The 22,645-nt window shown below is 60.3% G+C and overlaps 1 protein-coding gene across 1 annotated transcript in view; it reads right to left on the bottom strand.

The window, feature by feature from the left end:
• Positions 1 to 3,086: 3,086 nt before the first annotated feature.
• Slc6a3 (solute carrier family 6 member 3) overlaps positions 3,087 to 22,645 on the bottom strand; it is a 47,120-nt gene continuing 27,561 nt past the window's right edge. The window contains exons 6-14 of the mRNA XM_090331193.1: positions 19,496 to 19,599; positions 17,531 to 17,655; positions 13,546 to 13,658; positions 11,986 to 12,114; positions 11,526 to 11,625; positions 10,236 to 10,336; positions 9,249 to 9,416; positions 7,196 to 7,267; positions 3,087 to 3,976 (exon numbers count right to left, since the gene is read on the bottom strand). Of these exons, the coding sequence (XP_090187319.1) occupies positions 3,953 to 3,976; positions 7,196 to 7,267; positions 9,249 to 9,416; positions 10,236 to 10,336; positions 11,526 to 11,625; positions 11,986 to 12,114; positions 13,546 to 13,658; positions 17,531 to 17,655; positions 19,496 to 19,599 (936 nt within the window). The 3' untranslated portion in view covers positions 3,087 to 3,952. The remainder of the gene's footprint in view (positions 3,977 to 7,195; positions 7,268 to 9,248; positions 9,417 to 10,235; positions 10,337 to 11,525; positions 11,626 to 11,985; positions 12,115 to 13,545; positions 13,659 to 17,530; positions 17,656 to 19,495; positions 19,600 to 22,645) is intronic.

Below are 22,645 nucleotides of genomic sequence, written 5' to 3'. Positions count from 1 at the left end.
AGGATGTGAAGAGGACAGGACGGGCAAGGGAACGTGGGAGTGGTTGGTCAGGTGGACTCAGCCACCCCCCCGGGGAGCTCTGGTCACTGGCACCCGGCAGCCGGCTAGGCCTGGGTGCCCAGAGCAGCCCCTCTGGATAGGCCTTTGCGTGGGAGGCATCACCCGCTGGCAGGGGCCGTGCAGGCTGATGGGCGGGTGCAGGAAATGCCGTGAGCAGGCCAGAGTCCAGCAGCACCTGCCCCGGTCAGTTCAATCCCCACAGACCACACTTCACACCTTTCCCAAGCTATGTCCACGGCCTGTGGTGCCTAGAGCTCTCGATCCTCCACCTGCAGGGTCAGGCTTTGCCAGGGTCAGCCGTGATGGCTACCATGAGGGCTATTGGCCCTTCCTTGGTGACCGGTGGTGCCGGCACTTTGGTCTAGGTGTATTTGTGTGCTCTTCACACTGACAGCTCTGTGACACAGGTGCTAGAGTTTGTCCCTGAAGCCCCAGTGTGGGGGCCTGGCCCAGCCCGGGTCCTGACCTGGCATCATGGGAGATGCTAGAACCTTCAGGAGGTTAGTGGGGGGGTGGGCAGTGGGGGGCTGAGGACATGGGGTGTGGCCTCCAAGGGAAAGTGGGACCCCAGTTCCTTTCGCTTCCCCTGTGTCTCAGACACGAAGGGAAGGGTGTGGCCCTCTCCTGGCTGTCACCATGGCCTCCACACTGTTGGTTTGTAGACAACCAGTCGTGGACTGAAACCTCAACGCTTATCAACGTGTGACTTCAGCCTTCCTTACAGTAGCGGCAGGCAGCTAACAGCGTCCACCCTGAGTTTTGGCTTTCTTGCTGGATTGCGGTTTTCCTCTACACTTGGGGTGACGCTCACTTCCTGAGCGTCTTCTGACCATGGCTCGGCGGGAGCTGCAGCTCTGTGATGCCGCGTACAGCTCCTCTGCCTCGGTTGCTGTGCGCTCGGGCTGGACAGCGCTCTGGGGAATGGCCGCCCTGACTGCACGGTTATCCCTGCATCCAGGCCTCCGGTGCTCACCCAAGCCCTTCTGTCTAGAGAGTCGGCTCTGAAAGCTCCTTCTGCCTTCCTCCCCTTGTAAGACCTAGCTAAAAGAAAAAGGGAGGGAACAGCAGGAGGGCTGGTTTAACTCGTGGTTCAGTTATTTCCCTTGGCTGACAACTCTACCTACGTTGGTGGGACCCCTACTTATTCTTTTCTTAGTTCTTCCTATAGGCCCTTGTGTAATAAATAGGCTTCTAGCTTTTGTAAAAGATAGAATAAATACAGTTAATGATATTAAGAACTACCTGCCAATCCATTCCCAATGAGAACACCATGCACCTTCTCGGGCCGTGATTGGCCACAGGGTGTGTGATTGAAGTGGGGAATGAAGAGGGGTAGCTAAACTGAATGTAGCTAGACTGAATCCATCTTGTTAAAGCAGCCTCCATTCTGTAAGAGTTAAGTTCTGAGAAATCCCCTCACTGCCTCTTCTCAGGAGAACTGATGCTCCATCAGATGTTTACCCAGAGAGCTAGCAAGGACATTCGAAGGTCATCTCCAGGACTGCAGCTGTGTCCCACAGCCGGCAAGGACACCTAAGACTAAACTTCTGTGGGAAACCATAATGTGAGAACTGATAAGAAATTGAGGAATGTCCCTATGTAAAAGTTAACGAAAGCACGAGGCTGTGAGAATGAAAACTAAAACTTGTTTATTCTGCACTATAAAAGCTGTGCTAATTCTGTATTGGGGCCTCCAAGCCTCACTGGTTTCTAAGGCGCGGAGGGCCAGGCTCGAGCTTGCTCATAAACGGCTCTTTGCTGCTTGCGTTGGTCATGGACTCTGGTGGTCTTTCGGGGGGATTGTGAACTTTGGGCACAACACCCCATCCAGTGCCAGCTACTGCGCCTCTGGTTTCTCAGGGGGCGGGGGATGGGCACCTCAGTGGCCCCAGGCCTGGTGTGGCCTTTGAGCCATGGTTGTGCTGCAGGAATGGGCAGACCCTACCTACTGAGCCAGTGCAGCCATCTGGGGGTTGGACATGCGACGCTCTGCCACACAGAATGGTGGACGGTGCACGCTGGGCAGCCCCCAACTCCTCCACCACCAGGCTGACCTGTCAGACGGGAGCCACAGCGAAACACCCTCAGCAGCTGCGCCGGGAGCCCTGGAGGCTGCAGGCCTGGGCCCAGTGAGGATCACGCCAGGCACAGGTCTGGGGTGGGGGGACCCTGGCACCAAGCTATGGGCTGAGGCCTGAGGAAGCAGGGCTGTCCCCTGGGGGTCTGAGCAGTGGTCATCTGTGCACGGGGGACAGCGTTCCTCACACAGGCTGGGGGGAACCACTGTGCTCTCATGGCAGGCGTCGGTGACAGGCAGATGTCACAGGTCTTGTTAGGGCTGTGTTTAACCAGGCATAGGGACCTGGTTTCCTTCAGGTGTGTCCAGGTCCACTGAGAGGCCCTGAAGGGTCCCTATGGCCATAGAGTAGATAAGGGAGACTCAACCAGGGCCAGGGGCCTCAGGGAATCCTGGGAGATGTCCAATCCTGGACCTCTTCCCTGGGGGGTCAAGTCTGGCTGCAAGCAGAGTTCCCAGCTGCTGATGGATGTGAGAGGCTACAGGAAGGTGGAAAAGCAGAATGGCCAGCTCATATCACTTGGGTGACCTGTGGGGACAGGGGGCCCTCGGGGAGCTGGACATATGCTGGTGCAGACTCTGTGTGGACAGGGAGGGGACCCACGGGGAGGTGGAAGGGTGTGCTGGTGTAGACTCTTGGGCCCAGATGTGCAGCTCTTCTTGAGGTCTCCCAGTACAGGCGCAGATGGACCACCCCCCCCCCCACCACATGAGAGCTGAGGGCTGGGAAAACAAGGCTCCCATGAAAACATGGCCATGTGGCTGAAGTCATTTTCCAACACAGAGCTCTTTTATTGTTCACAGGACCCACACGAAGACTGAGAAGGAGACACAAGCATGCTGACGATGCCCGGACGTGGAGAGCTGGCTCCCAGAAGCAGGTGGCGGCCCGATCTCCGCAGGCCCATGGAAGCAGGCCGGGGTGTGCGCCCCGCAGCCTGAGGGCAGATCTCCACGTGCACTTCCTGGAGGGCACACCTTGACCATGTTCTTCAATTACTCTTGTAAACAAACCCCAAGACACCGGCAAACAGATTTTCAGAAAGTGCCCTTGTGTTTTGATAATTAGCTTTGGTTCACAAGTAAATGTGCTGCTTCACAAGCCGCCCTCCAGCAAGGAGAGGCTCCTGGGGTACTTGGGTGGCTCTGAGGACCATGGTGAACAGTGCGCTGGACACGAGCTGCCCGATCCACGCACGGCCAGAGCAGTGGCACCTCAAATTCCTTCCATGAGTTTTACTTCTCTCCACTACAAGGAAACAGAATCTCCCAGTCCCTCCAGAAGCTGCCTGTGCGGGTCAAGTACAGGGCGCCGTGCCTCAGCGCCTGCTCCCAGCCAAGCACCAGGAAAGGGCTCTGTGCACATTAGCAGTTTTTTCCAGTTAATCTTCTGCGCAATTAAACAAAACAGGAGAGTTGGCTTTTTAGATTGGAGCAGAATAAGTGATCCGGGAAGCACAGTGTATTTACAATCAATCAGCAAGGTCCTCACGGAGGGGGCACGAGAGACAGCCAGGCCTGTGCTCCGGGATGGCCCTGGGTGGGGGTAGCTTCTGCAGGGCCCAGCGTCCCCCCACCTGGGAGGGGTGGGACTGGTTTGTATTGTTCTTGGTGACACACACACAGTGCACCCGAGTCCTGTGGTGTGGAATGGGGGGCAGGGTTCTGAGGGTACGGCCTTAGGCCCAGGGTATCTTTCAGGGAAGCAGAAGGGAAGGGGAGGGAGCAGCCTTCTCTCCCTGGACACACAGGCCTCCAGTCTCCCTTTGCACCTCTGCTGTGGTGGGTGACCTGCCTGGCTGTCCTTCTCTCGGTCTACACCAGGAGCCAGTGGCGAAGCTGGAAGGAAACAAGTGTGTGTTCAGAAGGAAGAAGAAGCTGTGTGGATCAGGGAAGCTGTTGGACCAATGGCTTCCTGCTGAGCTCAGAACCTCCACCCAGGAATCACTCACCCGCAGAGGAGCCTGAGGAGGGCAGAGGGCTCTGGTGCTCTTGAGGGCATGAGGCCCAGTGCTTTTACTCTTACATAGGAGCCGTTTCTTGGAGAAGAGTCTTTGGGTGCCTCTGGGCAGGGCACTGGCCAGCGGTGGCCACAGGGAGGGCACCTCCAGGCAGGGTTCACTAAACACCAGCATGTAGCCTGGAGATCTTCAGGACTATGTAGATTCCAGGCTGGCTTACATCGGTAAAACCCATGTGACGGCTGCTGACTCCTGAGTGGCCTAGAAATGTCCCCATCCCCTCTGGGCCCTGACACTTTCCTGGGGCTCCAGTCCCATCTGGAGGACAGTCTGCTGTCTCCATGTGACCCCTGTGGGTCAGGAGCACTGGTGTCAGCGCTCTCGGACACAGGGCCAGCAGTGTGGCTACCAAATGGCACACTGGCTCCTGGACTCCACAGGAGGCCAACAACTGTGTTCTGACCTTCCACAACAAGAGTGCAGTGATGTGAGAGCTCCCATCTGTCCCGCCAGCTGGCGTGAGAGCCCCCATCTGTCCCGCCAGCTGGCGTGAGAGCCCCCATCTGTCCCGCCAGCTGGCGTGAGAGCCCCCATCTGTCCCGCCTGCTGGCGTGAGAGCCCCCATCTGTCCCGCCAGCTGGCGTGAGAGCCCCCATCTGTCCCACCAGCTGGCGTGACAGCTCCCATCTGTCCACCTGCTGGCGTGAGAGCCCCCATCTGTCCCACCTGCTGGCGTGAGAGCCCCCATCTGTCCCACCAGCTGGCGTGAGAGCTCCCATCTGTCCACCTGCTGGCGTGACAGCTCCCATCTGTCCACCTGCTGGCGTGAGAGCCCCCATCTGTCCCACCAGCTGGCGTGAGAGCTCCCATCTGTCCCACCAGCTGGCGTGAGAGCTCCCATCTGTCCACCTGCTGGCGTGAGAGCCCCCATCTCTCCCACCTGCTGGCGTGAGAGCCCCCATCTGTCCCACCAGCTGGCGTGAGAGCCCCCATCTGTCCACCTGCTGGCGTGACAGCTCCCATCTGTCCACCTGCTGGCGTGAGAGCCCCCATCTGTCCCACCAGCTGGTGTGAGAGCTCCCATCTGTCCCACTAGCTGGCGTGAGAGCCCCCATCTGTCCTACCAACTGCCCAGAAGCCTGGTGCTGGGAGAACCCTGCCCAAGGGTAGCCCAAGGGAAAAGTTCCTGAAACCCCATTTCAACCAGCAAAGCTCTGGTGCCGTGGCATAGGCCTGTCTTCTCATCATCAGAGAAAGCATAAGTAGGGGATCATGGCCCAGGTTAGCCCTGACAAAAAGCAACACCCTAACTGATGAATACCTAAAGTAAGAGCTGGAGGCATTACTCAAGAGGCAGCACCCCTCCCTAGCAGGCACAAAGTCATGAATTCAAACTCCACTACTGCCAAACAAACCCAATCAGCATTTTCCATGGCTTGTTTCTGACACTATGCTACCAGGATAAAGAAAGGCCTAGAGTACTGCCTGTCACAAGATACTTATTTACTATCCAACCGCATGCCTATCTGTTCTCTCTTTTCCTAGCATCTGTTATCTAAACCTATTGTCCAGTGATATGTGTATCCTCTTATTCTACCCCCCTCTCTTCCCCCCCCCCGCCCCGCTCATCTACCTACTCAAGACAGGTTGGGGGCTTGTCCACTCGGAGAATAGGAGATGGATGGACAGGAGATGACCTGGTAACTGTCAACATTCAGCTCTCCCATGCGGCAGCATGAGGGTTTATGTTGTCACATGTGCACCAGTGACCAGAGGGTGCTAGGCTCCTGGATCCCTGACACCCAAGTGAGGCTCCAGAGCCCCCACAGGGGAAACACAGGACAGGCAAAGACAAGATCATAACATGTAGCCACAGAACTCTAGAACTGACAAAAATCACAAATACACACCTGCTGCAAACACAGTGCGTCCTGAGATGACGCAAGGAAGACTGCCACGCCAGCTCCTCCTAGCAAAACAGTAACTCTGGATAAGATTACCCAGGCAGCCAGGCTATGCTGTGCTGTGGAGCTGCAGGCCTGGGTGGCAAAGACAAAGGCTGGCATCTTCAAGATGCTGAAAGACCCCCAGGGCAAGCCTGAGGCTGAGATGGGAAAGGAAGGTCAAGAGGTTTGAGGGCACCCCAAGTGTGGGGCTGTCTCAACGGTGTTGGGAAAACCAGGCACGACCCTAGAAGGAAGGATATGCATGCAAAAGTGTGGCCCCAGAGGGTGGGTCACACAGAGTGATCAGCCGTGAAGCCAACCACGCAATGTCTAACCGAGGGTTAAGAAGGAAAAATTGGATGAGTGGCTAATGACAGCACGTCAGTGGCCAGAGGAAGATTGTAGTCTGTGATATTCCTCATGGGGATGAGTTAATCAATACTGGTTAACTTCAGGTGAAATTGTAGACAACTTCAAGGACAACTATCAAAAGAACTGAATAAAGCGTATAAGTTCCAAGTAAGCAGAGAGCAGAGATGAAGAAAAACGAACAAAACCCTACAGGAGAAAAGGAAATGTAAAAATGGGACAAATGTAACTGAGCTACAGTGGAATAAAACTGGTGAATCAACAGCCAACAACAAACGTAAGCAGATTCGTCAGGGGAAGCTTCAGGGCTGCACGAGGTGCGTGATGACCCAAGTTTTCAAATCACAGGACAGCTGGAGGCGTGGCCCAAGTCACAAGTGCAAGGCTACCAGTTCAAGTCCAAGTCACATGCACACGCACATACACACAAATGCAAAATACGCCTGGTGCAGTAGAAGTCACCAGACAAATGGGTCTTAGGGGGATCACACAGAGAAGGTTCTGGAACACGAACAGACCTCACTTCCTCGATCTCCCCACCAGCCTGATGGACATCTGACAGGTTTGACTCTTCCCTTCCCTCCCTTCCCGTCTCCCCTCCCCTCCTGGTCTCCAGGGTCCCAGAGGTGCCCTGGTCAGCGTGTGGGGCCTGAAGGCATGACTGACAGCTGGTCTGGGTCTGCATCCTCCTGGCTTCTTGTGCTGAGGGAGGGGCGGCGGGTGAGGACGTGGCCCTTTAGAGTGCTCCTAGCTCCTCTGAGGGCTGCCTGCTTGGTACTCACTGTGAACTGGCGCACCTCCCCTCTGTCCACAAGCTGGCGGTCCTTCTCAGGCGTGATGGCGTAGGCCAGTTTCTAAGAGAGAGCGAGGCTGTTGGCTTTCATTCAGTGGGTATGCAGAAGGTGCTGCATCCATGAGGAGCAGGCAGCCAACCGGTGACCCACTGACCAACGGCAGACCTGGAGCTGAGGAGCCGTGTGTGGTCTAGAACAGACCTGGAGCTGAGGAGCCGTGTGTGGTCTAGAGCAGGCCTGGAGCTGAGGAGCCGTGTGTGCTCTAGAACAGACCTGGAGCTGAGGAGCCGTGTGTGGTCTAGAGCAGGCCTGGAGCTGAGGAGCCGTGTGTGGTCTAGAGCAGACCTGGAGCTGAGGAGCCGTGTGTGGTCTAGAACAGGCCTGGAGCTGAGGAGCCGTGTGTGGTCTAGAGCAGACCTGGAGCTGAGGAGCCGTGTGTGGTCCAGAGCAGACCTGGAGCTGAGGAGCCGTGTGTGGTCTAGAACAGACCTGGAGCTGAGGAGCCGTGTGTGGTCTAGAGCAGACCTGGAGCTGAGGAGCCGTGTGTGGTCTAGAACAGACCTGGAGCTGAGGAGCCGTGTGTGGTCTAGAGCAGACCTGGAGCTGAGGAGCCGTGTGTGGTCTGGAGCAGACCTGGAGCTGAGGAGCCGTGTGTGGTCTGGAACAGACCTGGAGCTGAGGAGCCGTGTGTGGTCTAGAACAGACCTGGAGCTGAGGAGCCCTGTGTGGTCTAGAACAGACCTGGAGCTGAGGAGCCGTGTGTGGTCTAGAACAGACCTGGAGCTGAGGAGCCCTGTGTGGTCTAGAACAGACCTGGAGCTGAGGAGCCGTGTGTGGTCTAGAGCAGACCTGGAGCTGAGGAGCTGTGTGTGCCCTCGGTGGATGTGGTCAGTGTGAGCAGGACCCTCATCCATGGGGTTGGGGAGCTGGCTTCTGTCCACACTGTACCATACCTGGTGACCTGTCAAGGTCACCTCTGGGACCTAGGGCTGCTCTGATTCTCAGAGGCCAGCTTCTGCCAGGGCCCTGGGCCCCTCCCATGGGTGTGAGGTTTAGCTCCAGAGGCAGAGCTGGCAGGGCTGGAGAGGGGCTCTTCTGAGAGCACGGCACTGAGCTGCCTGCCCTCCATCGACCCTGCAGGTGCCACCTCTCCAAGAGGGTCTGCCACCATCTGAGCTTGCTGGCAAGCCTGGCTGTGCCCTCCCCCTCACTGGACCCTGGGCATGTGGAGGAGATAGCTCAACTCTGTGCTGTGCTCTGAACCTTGTCTGAGGCCAGCAGCCCATGATCCTGCTCCCCTCCCCTCCATCCTGGTCCCCTCCATCCTGGTCCCCCCCTCCATACTGCTCCCCTCCATCCTGCTCCCCTCCCTTCCATCCTGCTCCCCTCCATCCTGGTCCCTTCCATCCTGGTCCTGTCCCCTCTATCTTGCTCCCCTCCTCTCCATCCTGCTCCCTTCCCCTCCATCCTGCTCCCCTCCCCTCCATCCTGGTCCTGTCCCCTCTATCCTGCTCCCCTCCTCTCCATCCTGCTCCCTTCCCCTCCATCCTGCTCCCCTCCCCTCCATCCTGGTCCTGTCCCCTCTATCCTGCTCCCCTCCCATCCATCCTGCTCCCCTCCCCTCCATCCTGCTCCCCTCCCCTCCATCCTGCTTCCCTCCCCTCCATCCTGCTCCCCTCCCCTCCATCCTGCTCCCCTCCCCTCCATCCTGGTCCTGTCCCCTCTATCCTGCTCCCCTCCCCTCCATCCTGCTCCCCTCCCCTCCATCCTGGTCCTGTCCCCTCCATCCTGCTCCCCTCCCCTCCATCCTGCTCCCCTCTCCTCCATCCTGGTCCTGTCCCCTCTATCCTGCTCCCCTCCCATCCATCCTGCTCCCCTCCCCTCCATGCTGCTCCCTTCCATCCTGGTCCTCTCCCTGCTCCTCCCACTCTGTCCTGCTGCCCTCCCTATCCATCCTGGTCACTCCCTCAGTCCCCAGCCTCCTCAGAGCTGTGCCACATCTGGTGGGGGCCGTGTGTGAGGGGGCCATGCAGACACCCACCTCTCGAAAGGAGCCTGGCAGGCTGCAGAGCTTGTAGGTGGCATAGAGGGGCACCGTGATCATGGAGGATGTGGCGATGGCCCACCCCAGCACGTTGGCCCAGTCTGGAAAGATGTAGGATCCATAGTGGGGTGGCCTGAAAGTCACAACGCTGACCACGACCACGAACTGAAACCAACAGCACAGGGTGAGAGGCGCTCGCAGCCAGGGCCCAGGACCAGAGGCAGGCGTCAAATTCCAGGCCGGGCCTCTGAGCCACACAGCACCCCAGGAGCTGGCCCTGGCCCTGGCCCTGAGAGAGGCAGCAGCCCACTGTTCGCTGGGTGCTATGTCCTGACCCACCCGAGCCTAGCCTTTCCTGGAACTCAGATCAAAGCACAACTGGCCCCCGCCCCAAGCCACTGGGAGAAGACCCAAAGAGCATGGCAGCCAGGGCTGTGGCCGAGAGAGGTTTGAGGAGCAGGGCGGCTGCCGGGCAACCCCAGACTCCACTCCTGACCCTGGGCTTCCAGCACTGGCCTCCCCCGTTCTGGCCTGGAAGGCAGCAGACCCTCCCAAGCCCTGCCAGTAAGAGTAGCTGGGATTACAGGCATGGGCAATGGGCCTGGCCTAGGGCCTGAATTCTAGCTCCATCATGGCAGCACAGGTGCACGGACGGCCTCTCGGGCCTCTCCAGCAACAGAAACGCCACATGGAGGCAGGACTCCCTTTGACCTCAGTGGGTCTAAAGCCACTGGGATCACATGTGAATTTCCCTCTGAGGCTGCAGGAGGACGGGGGAGCTGCCCTCAGGAGACCAGAGAGGGCAGGGGCAGTCAGCTCCTGAGACCTGCAGATGCCAGCTGGGACGGTCCTGGCCACAGGTGTTGGGATGGGCAGAGAGAGGATCAGGAACCAGGAGGGGGTGGGGGCAGGGACGGGGGCAGGAGCAGGGCAGAGGCAGAGGCCAGGCGCAGGGGCAGGGGCAGGGGTGTCCGGGACCCTTACCAGGAGGAAGCAGGGACTGACCAGCTTCCAGCACAGCCTCCAGTACAGGTTGGGCCTCTGCCCTGTCATCTGCCTGATGTCCTCACTGAACTGCTGCACACCTGTGGGCAGTGGGGGTCACGGGCCTGGCTCAACACATGTCCCGTTCCTCTCGGGCCCACAGAGGGGCCAGGCCCCAGCCCACACCCGCGGTGGGCTTGCTGGCTTCAGCTCCAGGGGTTCACAGTCCGAGCCGCGCTGGGGGCCAGTGACGCTGCCTGCCCAGCCTGGCTTCCCCTCTGCAACTGGTATTTCTAACCCACTGGAAAACAAGATCACGGGCATGCCAACGTAAGATTTACCAGGTCAGTGGCATTAAGTACATTGTCACTGCTGAGTGGCCACCACGACCACCCCCGGAACATTCTCCTGGTTCCAAGTGGAAACCATCTCAATTCGACTCCAACTCCCAAGCCTGGCCCTGAGCTTCTCACCCACAGTCCATGCCTGAGGATCTGGCTCTTCCTGGGACCCGTGTGGCTGTGTGGACGGACTTCATGTCCTTGGGCTCTATCCATGGTCTTTCTCTTCTTAAGACTTAAGAAACTCCAGCACTGCACACAGTCTTTGTGTGTGTGTGTGGATCTTGGGTCTTGAACCTGGCCTGGGTGCTGTCCCTGAGCTCTTCAGCTCAAGGCTATCGCCCCCTTCACACCCCAGCTCGTCAGAACCCAGGTGTAGGGAAATGGCCTAGGGGACAGGGGAGGGGCCCATGCCCCTCCACCACCAGCTGCAAAGCTCCGGGGCTGTTGGGGGGCGATGGGCTGGCAGGGGCAGCCTGGCGGTCCCACAGCTCTGATGCATGGCCTGGGGCCAGGACACGGGTGGTCTGGCACCTGGAAAGCAGGGTATCTGAAGGACTGACAGCCTGACCTCATTCACGAAGCTCCTCTCCAGGGGATGAGTAGAGAACGGAGCGGAGCTGCCCGAGGCCCTCATCTGCAGCAGCTGCTGGAGACCTGGATGGGGCATCTCCCTTGGCCAGCCTTTCCACCCCTAGAAGATTACTCTTCAGTCCAACCACAATGGCTACCTGGCCCAGCCAGGCTGAGCACGGAACACTGCCATCCAACTTCCTGGGCAGCTGGCCTGGAAGGACAGGCTTGAAAAGCACCCCTGAAACTAGGAGAGCCCCTCACAAGCCTCAGTGCCTAGAATCCCTCTTCCTAGGGCAGCTTTGTAAGAAGGGAAGCAAGAGACACCGACTTGACTGGCCACAGAGACAGCTCGCAGGTTCCCCACCTGCCTTACCATAGAACCAGGCCACCCCGACGGCCTCAATGAGGACACCGAAGAGAATGGACGTCCCAGCTGCAAAGTGGTCCAACAATGTGAAGACGTAGATGCCCCCCTGGAAGAGAGGAGGCAGCTGAGCCCGGGTGTCACTGTGGAGGGGAGGCCAAGTCCTGGACCCAGCTGTGGAGAGGAGGACGGCTGAGCCTGGGACCCAGCTGTGGAGACTCCCCTCTCACGTGCCTTACTCCCTGTGAAGCCAACTGGAGTGACTCAGATGGTTTTGTGGGACAAGGTCTATCGAAAGTGATAGAATCATTTCCTCTCCTCTCCTCTTCTGGCTCCAATGCACGAAGGCAGAAGCCCCAGAGCCGGTGTGGGGAAACCCACCCCAGCAAGCCAGGTCCACATCCCCAGTACAATGGCCACACTGCCCAGAACCAAAGGCAACGAGACATGCGCAGGAAACCGCACGTACATTGGTGACACAGAGGAGGGACAGCAGGAAGGTGGCCAGGACAATGCCCAGGGTGAAGATCTCCCGATGCCGGTGTAGCAGCGGGAACTCATCAATGAGCCCAGTGATTACCGACTCCATGCCGCCCATCTGAGGAGAGAGCACAGGGTTCCCTGAGCGACCTGGCCCACAGGGAGCAGGCCCGGGGGACCAGCTCGGTCACCGTGACCAGGAGCGGACCCGGGGGACCAGCTCGGTCACCGTGACCAGGAGCGGACCCGGGGGACCAGCTCGGTCACCGTGACCAGGAGCGGACATGGGGGACCAGCTCGGTCACCGTGACCAGGAGCGGACATGGGGGACCAGCTCGGTCACCGTGACCAGGAGCGGACCCGGGGGACCAGCTCGGTCACCGTGACCAGGAGCGGACATGGGGGACCAGCTCGGTCACCGTGACCAGGAGCGGACATGGGGGACCAGCTCGGTCACCGTGACCAGGAGCGGACCCGGGGGACCAGCTCGGTCACCGTGACCAGGAGCGGACCCGGGGGACCAGCTCGGTCACCGTGACCAGGAGCGGACCCGGGGGACCAGCTCGGTCACCGTGACCAGGAGCGGACATGGGGGACCAGCTCGGTCACCGTGACCAGGAGCGGACCCGGGGGACCAGCTCAGTCACCGTGACCAGGAGTGGACCCGGGGGACCAGCACGGTCATGGTGAAATCATGGGGGTGAAATGGTGCATGGCTAAAATGGAACCAAAGCACCGCTCTGTCAGGCTTCCCCAGCCGCCGAGGGGTGGACACAGCCAGTTGCTGGAATGTGCCCTGATTCCACACCCTTGAAGCTCCCAGGCAGCTTTGAGGCTGGTGTGCGCCCTGTGTCTGGCAATCACTGCCTGGGGCTGTTCCTCTAGCCGGAAGAACCAGGGGCTGTGACCACATGTGTGACAGACTCTCAGCTTGGGCTGGGCCCATGCGTGTGATGTTGTCTGTGGAGACAGACTCTCAGCTTGGGTTGGGATCACGCATGTGATGATGTCTGGAGACAGACTTGCAGCTCGAGATTTCTGGAAAGCACGCCTTGACCCCCAGCGGGGTCGGCCATGGCATGTGTCCACCCAAGTGCCCCAGCCTGTCCTATGCCCCAGGGCTCAGTGGGTGGGGAAGGAGCCCAATGACACGGGGACTGCACTTCTGCAGACTACACGTCTGGAGGCAGACCCAGGCAGCTCCAGGCAGAATGTCCAGGGTCACGAGTGGGCCGTGCTCGGCCTCCCTCCCTCCCACCGGCAGATAGGGAGGCCCTGCTGTTCCCTGAGGTCTGCCTCTGCCATCCTGAGCCAAGCCTCGAGCTTGAGCTCGAGCCTGAGCTGCTGGGTGTTGCTGCCTGCCTGTCTAGGCTCCGGGGAACCAGGGCAGGCCTGCTGGTGCCCTAAGTGGGCAGAAGGTGGGGGCGTAAGCTTGTCACTGCCCACCCCCAGCACATGAGGTTGGGGATCATCTGAGGGTCTTGCCAGGCCCTGGCAGGAGCAGACAGGCTGCCTGCTGGGCTCAGGGGAAGCACAAGGCCAGACTCACAGCACTGTCGATGCCCAGCGTGAGCAGCATGATGAAGAAGACCACAGCCCAGGCGGAGGACAGCGGGAGCGTGGCGATGGCCTCGGGGTAGATGATGAAGATCAGGCCAGGCCCTGCAATCACAACCCATCGGTGGCCATGGGGCCAGTGCCCGGGCCTGCTCAGCTGACCAATGCCATCCGTGGCCAGGCTGACCAGGAATCTCCACCCCACTCACTTTCCTGTGAGTGCTCCTTGCTGTGGGGTTAGCAGACACCTGGCCCAGGACTCTAGAAACTCATCGGTCACCGTGGTCAGGAACGGACATGGGGGGCCAGCTCGGTCACCGTGACCAGGAGCGGACCCGGGGGACCAGCTCAGTCACTGTGATCAGGAGCGGACCCAGGGGACCAGCTCGGTCACCGTGACTAGGGACGACCTGGGGGACCAGCTCGGTCACCGTGATCAGGAGCGGACATGGGGGACCAGCTCAGTCACCGTGACCAGGAGCAGACCCAGGGGACCAGCTCGGTCACCGTGACTAGGGACAACCTGGGGGACCAGCTCGGTCACCATGATCAGGAGTGGACATGGGGGACCAGCTCGGTCACTGTGATCAGGAGTGGACCCAGGGGACCAGCTCGGTCACCGTGACTAGGGACAACCTGGGGGACCAGCTCGGTCACCATGATCAGGAGCGGACATGGGGGACCAGCTCAGTCACCGTGACCAGGAGCGGACCCAGGGGACCAGCTCGGTCACCGTGACTAGGGACGACCTGGGGGACCAGCTCGGTCACCGTGACCAGGAGTGGACATGGGGGACCAGCTCGGTCACCGTGACCAGGAGTGGACATGGGGGACCATCTCGGTCACCGTGGTCAGGAGCGGACATGGGGGACCAGCTCGGTCACCGTGGTCAGGAGCGGACATGGGGGACCAGCTCGGTCACCGTGACCAGGTCTCCAATCACTCCCAGCCTGGCAACCTGTTTCCCAGCTCGCTGGGTCCCCATCAGGCTGAGAGGTCGGGCAGAGCAGACCTCAAAGCCAGAAACAGACAGGAACACACTAGCTTTATGAGGAGACCAGGCCCGATACTCTTCTGTCTTGGAGGCTCAGCCTGAGCTTCCAGCAGCCCATGGTACCTGGGGCACCGGGCAGTTTCCAATATGGGCTGGGCATGCAGGCTTGTCTGAGAATTTTTTTTCTGTCCAAGAGTGGGACAGTAAAGTCCCTTACCGACTGGCACTCTGCCACCTGAGCCACGCCTCCAAAGCCGGTCTAAGATTCAGTTCAGGTACACAGGCAGGAATGAGGTTACGACAGCCATGGCAGCCCAGGCTTTTGGTTCTCCCCAAAGCTGACATTCCATACTTCACTTTGCTTGTCTGAGGATGCATAGAACATTGAACTCTACACTCAGAGGTTCTCACAAACTACTGCTAGTTATCAAAATAAAGGGCAGGAAGTCGAGGGAAGATGCAAACCTGTATCAGTGAGTGAACTCCACAGCTCTGTGTTTATTTGCATTGCATTTCCTTCTCCCACGTTCACGCTCTCCCCCACCCTGGGCTCGGGGAGCTGCCCCACCGTCCCCAGCACCATCCTGCAGGTGTGGGGCGGTACTTGCAGCTCTCCAGCCCTTGGGCAGTGAACATCTGAATGCTCAGGAACCCAGAGACGCAAGGGTGTCCAAAATGGCCCTTTGCTCAGGATGTGGGTGTCCCCATGGCATCTCCTTCCTTGAACTTCAAGACCCAGGAAGAGATTGGGCAGTGCTGACATAGCCAGGACAGGGCACTCCTGGTCTTGGGGCAGCAGCTCTGCTCGGCAAGGCAGCCAACAGCGCTCAGGGCAGATGTGAGGGGGTGGGGGATGTGGCCCAGGGCCCAGGCTGGAGGAGCTGGGACTCCTCCTCTCCCAGCTGTGGAACTAGCCCGAAGCAGGGAAGTGTCCTGCTCTCAGAAGACCTGGGGTCCTGGCTGAGTCCATGACAAGCTGCCAGGCCCAGTGCTCCAGCACAGGCTCTGGGGCCTGCTTCAGGTGGGTCCCCACCCCTCTAGCAGAGATCCTCTGCTCTCTCTGGCCAGCACACTTCCCATTGAGTGGCCCGTCCTCCACGCGGGCCCAGAGTTTGGTGTGGTTTCACCCGCCACGCTTGTGAAGGTCGTGAGCGGCTGTGGGTTGCGAGGTGCACCCAGGCCAGCCATTCGTTCCTTCTCCAGCCCCTCGGGAGTGAGTTGGCTCTATGATGGCGCTGGCTTGTGGTTTGCACCTGGAATGCCCCAAGGGCTCTGGGGCTTCAGGCGTGGTCCCAAGGGGACTGAGAGGGCACTGGCCCCTGAGGGTGCCGACGCCCTCAGCGGACTGGGCCAGGGTCTGCTCACACACGAGTGGCCCGCTGCAGGAAGGACCTCCAGGGCCTGCGAAGGCGAAGGCGTGTCCGCCCCCAGGCTCCCTTGGCGGCCCTGCCATCCCGCCACAGGCCAGAGAGCTATGGAACCCTTCATGCTGGGAGCCAGAACTGGCCTTTCTTCCTTTACATTTACTCCACTGCTTTGTGACAGCAAGAGAAAGCTGCGTGGCACAGCCAGTTACCAAGCAGGCCCCGCCACATGGGAGGCCCAGCTGGGCTCAGCTTGGCACATTCTTTGCCAGTGGTGCTGAGGTTGAAGGAGGGGCTACAGCAAGGGGCAGGGAGGGGACAGGGAAGGAGGGAGGGAAGGAGGGAGGGAAGGGGGAGGGAAAGAGGGAGGGAAGGGGGAGGGAAAGAGGGAGGGAAGGGGGAGGGAAGGAGGGAGGGAAGGGGGAGGGAAGGAGGGAGGGAAGGGGGAGGGAAAGAGGGAGGGAAGGGGGAGGGAAGGAGGGAGGGAAGGGGGAGGGAAGGAGGGAGGGAAGGGGGAGGGAAGGAGGGAGGGAAGGGGGAGGGAAGGAGGGAGGGAAGGGGGAGGGAAAGAGGGAGGGAAGGAGGAGGGAAGGAGGGAGGGAAGGGGGAGGGAAGGAGGGAGGGAAGGGGGAGGGAAAGAGGGAGGGAAGGAGGAGGGAAGGAGGGAGGGAAGGGGGAGGGAAGGAGGGAGGGAAGGGGGAGGGAAGGAGGGAGGGAAGGGGGAGGGAAGGAGGGAGGGAAGGGGGAGGGAAAGAGGGAGGGAAGGGGGAGGGAAGGAGGGAGGGAAGGGGGAGGGAAGGAGGGAGGGAAGGGGGAGGGAAGGAGGGAGGGAAGGGGGAGGGAAGGAGGGAGGGAAGGGGGAGGGAAGGAGGGAGGGAAGGGGGAGGGAAGGAGGGAGGGAAGGGGGAGGGAAGGAGGGAGGGAAGGGGGAGGGAAGGAGGGAGGGAAGGGGGAGGGAAGGAGGGAGGGAAGGGGGAGGGAAGGAGGGAGGGAAGGGGGAGGGAAGGAGGGAGGGAAGGGGGAGGGAAGGAGGGAGGGAAGGGGGAGGGAAGGAGGGAGGGAAGGGGGAGGGAAGGAGGGAGGGAAGGGGGAGGGAAAGAGGGAGGGAAGGGGGAGGGAAAGAGGGAGGGAAGGAGGGAGGGAAGAGGGAGGGAAGGGGGAGGGAAAGAGGGAGGGAAGGGGGAGGGAAAGAGGGAGGGAAGGGGGAGGGAAGGAGGGAGGGAAGGGGGAGGGAAGGAGGGAGGGAAGGATGGAGGGAAGAGGGAGGGAAGGAGGGAGGGAAAGAGGGAGGGAGGGAGGGAAGGGGAGGGGAAGGGGAGGGAAGAGGGAGGGAAGGGGGAGGGAAAGAGGGAAGGAAGTAGGGAGGGAAGAGGGAGGGAAGGAGGGAGGGAAAGAGGGAGGGAAGGGGAGGGAAGGGGGAGGGAAGGAAGAAGGGAGGGAAGGAGGGAGGGGAGGGGGAGGGGAGGGAAGGAGGGGGCAGGGCTGGCCCGCACAGCAGATGGTTGGGCAGATGCCTTTTGACACACACCAGCCACACACTGCCCTCATCAAGTCCCCAGCTCTCCTGGATCCACGTGGCTCAGGCTCTGTCCACCTGAGTGGGGTGGGGCGGGGCTTACCATCTGTGGCCACGTCCCTGATGGGCACACTGTGCTTCTGTGCCATGTACCCCAGGAAGGAGAAGACAACGAAGCCAGAGGAGAAGCTCGTCAGAGAGTTGATGGAGGTGGTGATGATGGCGTCCCTGCAGCGACAGATGGGCTGTCCTGGCGCCAGCTGAGCCAGGGTCCTGGCAGGATGTGACTGCAGGGGCGGGGCTGTGACCTGGTGTGGGTGGAGCCGTGGCCCTATCCCAGCGTCACTCTACCTGAGTGTCTGGGAAGGAGGCTGCGCACGGGCTCTGAGGAGCAGCGTCTCCCAGGTGAGCACCTTGGCTCTGCAGCAGGAGAGTCTCTCTGGGCCTCCTGGAACCCTCAGGGCTCGGGGGGGGGGGGGGGGGAAGGGGTGGACCGAGTGGTGGAAGAGCACTCCTGTCCAATGGCACTTCAGGCAGGAGCCAAAAGGGGCTCCCTGTGGCCGTCTGCAATGAGGGGCCCCGCCCTCCCTTGCAGAGAGCCTGGCCCTACTGGACGGGGAGGCTCAGGAGGCCTCCCAGGAGGCCAGGCGGGCCTTTGGGCTGCACTCTGGATATTCCGTATGTTTTTATCCTCATGCTAGAAAAGCCAACCCGAGCCATGAGGTCAAGGAAAGCTGGTTCAGATTCAGTCCTGCCCATTTCCAGGAGGATGTGGAGTCATAAAGATGACTGCCAGTGAGACGGGTCTTCCTGGGCTGGGGCTACTGGCTGAGCTGCTCAGGACTGGAGGCTGTGCTGGGTTGGGGAGGGTCTTGAAGGGGCTGCGGGAAAGGTTAGCCAGGCCCTGGGCAAGGTGGACAGAGCTGCTGGGGCGGGCCAGGAAGGAGGGCAGGCGTCCGAGCTGCGGCCTGTGTGTCACTGCATTTCTGACCGGGAGCCTCAAGACCCTGCTGCAGCCCTCTGATCCCAGTTCAGGTAAAAAGCTGCGTGGCCCAGAGGCCTCAGAGCACTTTTCCCTCTAGGGACGCAATATTGCAAAACTTCATCTCCACACCCCAGCAGCAGGGCCTCCAGACTGAGGGGCCTCCAGGGCAGTGGGGGGTGAGGACCGAGGGTCTCCAGGGCAGTGGGGGGTGACAGACCGAGGGCCTCCAGGGCAGTGGGGGGTGACAGACCGAGGGCCTCCACGACAGTGGGGGGTGAGGACCAAGGGTCTCCAGGGCAGTGGGGGGTGACAGACCGAGGGCCTCCAGGGCAGTGGGGGCGACAGACCGAGGGCCTCCACGGCAGTGGGGGGGTGACAGACCGAGGGCCTCCAGGGCAGTGGGGGTGACAGACCGAGGGCCTCCACGACAGTGGGGGTGACAGACCGAGGGCCTCCACGGCAGTGGGGGGTGACAGACCGAGGGGCTCCAGGGCAGTGGGGGGTGAGGACCGAGGGCCTCCACGGCAGTGGGGGGTGAGGACCGAGGGCCTCCACGACAGTGGGGGGTGAGCACCGAGGGCCTCCACGACAGTGGGGGGTGAGGACCGAGGGCCTCCACGACAGTGGGGGGTGAGGACCAAGGGTCTCCAGGGCAGTGGGGGGTGACAGACCGAGGGCCTCCAGGGCAGTGGGGGCGACAGACCGAGGGCCTCCACGGCAGTGGGGGGTGACAGACCGAGGGCCTCCAGGGCAGTGGGGGTGACAGACCGAGGGCCTCCACGACAGTGGGGGTGACAGACCGAGGGCCTCCACGGCAGTGGGGGTGACAGACCGAGGGCCTCCACGGCAGTGGGGGGTGACAGACCGAGGGGCTCCAGGGCAGTGGGGGGTGAGGACCGAGGGCCTCCACGGCAGTGGGGGGTGAGGACCGAGGGCCTCCACGACAGTGGGGGGTGAGCACCGAGGGCCTCCACGACAGTGGGGGGTGAGGACCGAGGGCCTCCACGACAGTGGGGGGTGAGGACCGAGGGCCTCCACGACAGTGGGGGGTGAGGACCGAGGTCTCCACGACAGTGGGGTTACCTGTAGCAGTTGTTGGTGAACTTATTGTAACTGGAGAAGGCAATCAGGACCCCAAACCCGACGCCCAGGGAGAAGCAGACCTGGGTGGCAGCATCTATCCACACCTGCACAGCAGAGGGGGGTCAGAGACAGGGCGCCACCACGGACACGGCCTCTAGAGGACAGCGGCAGGCTGCCACCAGCTGGCCCAGCTGTCCAGGTGGCTGTAGGCACGACAGCACCAGGAGACTTTGGCCTCGGATTCAGCCCTCAGCCCTCGCGAAGTTGGTTTCAACCCGAGAGCTCGGTGAGTGGGCGCACTGGCCTGCAGGCACTGGGCCCAGGCCGCTGTCAGAACTCTGCCCAGCGCCTCCCTGACGCCCGACGTGGCAGGCTGGCATGGTCACTGCGTGCACATCTCCTTAGCCTGGCAAACGCTCCCTCTCCTGATGTCTTCTCCCTTGGACCTATTGTGCTATCTATATTATCTGTCTCCCTCTGACTGTTTGACTCTACTCTAAACCTTTAATCTGCCATCTGCCAACCATCTATCTGTCTAGCTTAGTTATCTATCATTTCTACCTTTTCATCATCTATCAGTCAATCATCCATCTGTCATCTGTCACCTGTTTGCCTAGCTCCTATCCATCTCCATCCTGACTGTTACAGCTACAGCTGTGAACTTGTCTCCCTGAGGACTCCATATTGGGCCCTCCATGTGCCCTGCTTCCAAAGCAAAACACCTTCCACAAGTTCAGCTCAGGCTCATCCACTGCAGTGGCCACAAATCCTGATCATACAGAGTGAGGCAGACCGCACCACCCCCTCCTGATCACGCACAGCGACACAGAGCCCACCACCCAATCCTGATCACACACAGTGACACAGACCCCGCCACCCACTCCTGATCACACACAGAGACACAGAGCCCACCACCCACTCCTGATCACACAGCAACACAGAGCCCACCACCCAATCCTGATCACACACAGTGACACAGACCCCACCACCCACTCCTGATCACCCACAGTGACACAGACCCCCTCACCCACTCCTGATAACACAGAGCGACAGAGAGCCCACCACCCACTCCTGATCACACACAGTGACGCACCCTGCCACCCACTCCCGATCACACACAGCGACACAGAGCCCACCACCCACTCCCGATCACACACAGAGACGCAGAGCCCACCACCCACTCCCAATCACACACAGTGACTCACCCCAACACCCACTCCCGATCACACACAGCAACAGAGCCCACCACCCACTCCCGATCACAGCGACGCAGAGCCCACCACCCACTCCCGATCACACACAGTGACGCGGACCCCACCAGACACTCCCGATCACACACAGCAACAGAGCCCACCACCCACTCCTGATCACACACAGTGACACAGACCCCCCCACCCACTCCTGATCACACACAGTGACACAGACCCCATCACCCACTCCTGATCACACACAGTGACACAGAACTCCCCACCCACTCCTGATCACACACAGTGACGCGGACCCCACCACCCACTCCTGAGCACACACAGTGATGCACGCCCCACCAGACACTGCTGATCACACACAGTGACACAGACCCCACCACCCACTCCTGATCACACACAGCGACACAGAACCCAACATCCACTCCTGATCACACACAGCAACACAGACTCCACCACCCACTCCTGACCACACACAGCGACACAGACCCCACCACCCACTCCTGATCACACACAGCGACACAGACCCCATCACCCACTCCTGATCACACACAGTGACACAGAACTCCCCACCCACTCCTGATCACACACAGTGACGCGGACCCCACCACCCACTCCTGATCACACACAGTGATGCACGCCCCACCAGACACTGCTGATCACACACAGTGACACAGACCCCACCGCCCACTCCTGATCACACAGTGACACGGACCCCACCACCCACTCTTGATCACAAACAGTGACACAGACCGTGCCAGAAACTCCTGATCACACACAGTGACACAGACCACATCACCCACTCCTGATCACACACAGTGAGGCAGACCCCACCACCCACTCCTGATCACACACAGCGACACGGACCCCATCACCCACTCCTGATCACAGACAGTGACACAGACCCCACCACCCACTCCTGATCACACACAGTGACACAGAGCCCACCACCCACACCTGATCACACACAGCGACACAGAGCCCACCACCCACACCTGATCACACACAGCGACACAGAGCCCACCAGACACTCCTGATCACACACAGTGACACGGACCCCACCACCCACTCCTGATCACACACAGTGACACGGACCCCACCACCCACTCCTGATCACACACAGTGACGCGGACCCCACCACCCACTCCTGATCACACACAGTGACCCGGACCCCACCAGACACTCCTGATCACACACAGTGACACGGACCCCACCAGACACTCCTGATCACACACAGTGACACGGACCCCACCACCCACTCCTGATCACACACAGTGACACGGACCCCACCAGACACTCCTGATCACACACAGTGACACGGACCCCACCACCCACTCCTGATCACACACAGTGACAGAGACCCCACCACCCACGCCTGATCACACACAGTGACACAGACCTAACACCCACTCCTGATCACACACAGCGACACGGACCCCATCACCCACTCCTGATCACACACAGTGACACAGACCACACCAGACACTCCTGATCACCCGCAGCGACACAGACCCCACCGCCCACTCCTGATCACACACACTGACACGGACCCCACCACCCACTCCTGATCACAAACAGTGACACAGACCCTGCCAGAAACTCCTGATCACACACAGTGACACAGACCACATCACCCACTCCTGATCACACACAGTGAGGCAGACCCCATCACCCACTCCGGATCACACACAGTGACGCAGACCCCACCACCCACTCCTGATCACACACAGTGACACGGACCCCACCACCCACACCTGATCACACACAGTGACGCAGAGCCCACCACCCACTCCTGACCATCCACAGTAACACGGACCCCACCAGACACTCCTGATCACACAGTGACACAGACCCCACCACCCACTCCTGATCACACACAGTGACACAGACCCCACGTGACACTCCTGATCACACACTGTGACACAGACCCCACGAGACACTCCTGATC

The sequence above is a fragment of the Megascapheus bottae genome, chromosome 4, assembly GCF_031878675.1.
Source record: "Megascapheus bottae isolate mThoBot1 chromosome 4, mThoBot2.hap1, whole genome shotgun sequence".
NCBI lineage: Eukaryota > Metazoa > Chordata > Mammalia > Rodentia > Geomyidae > Megascapheus > Megascapheus bottae.
This window is presented reverse-complemented; position numbering and strand designations above follow the sequence as displayed.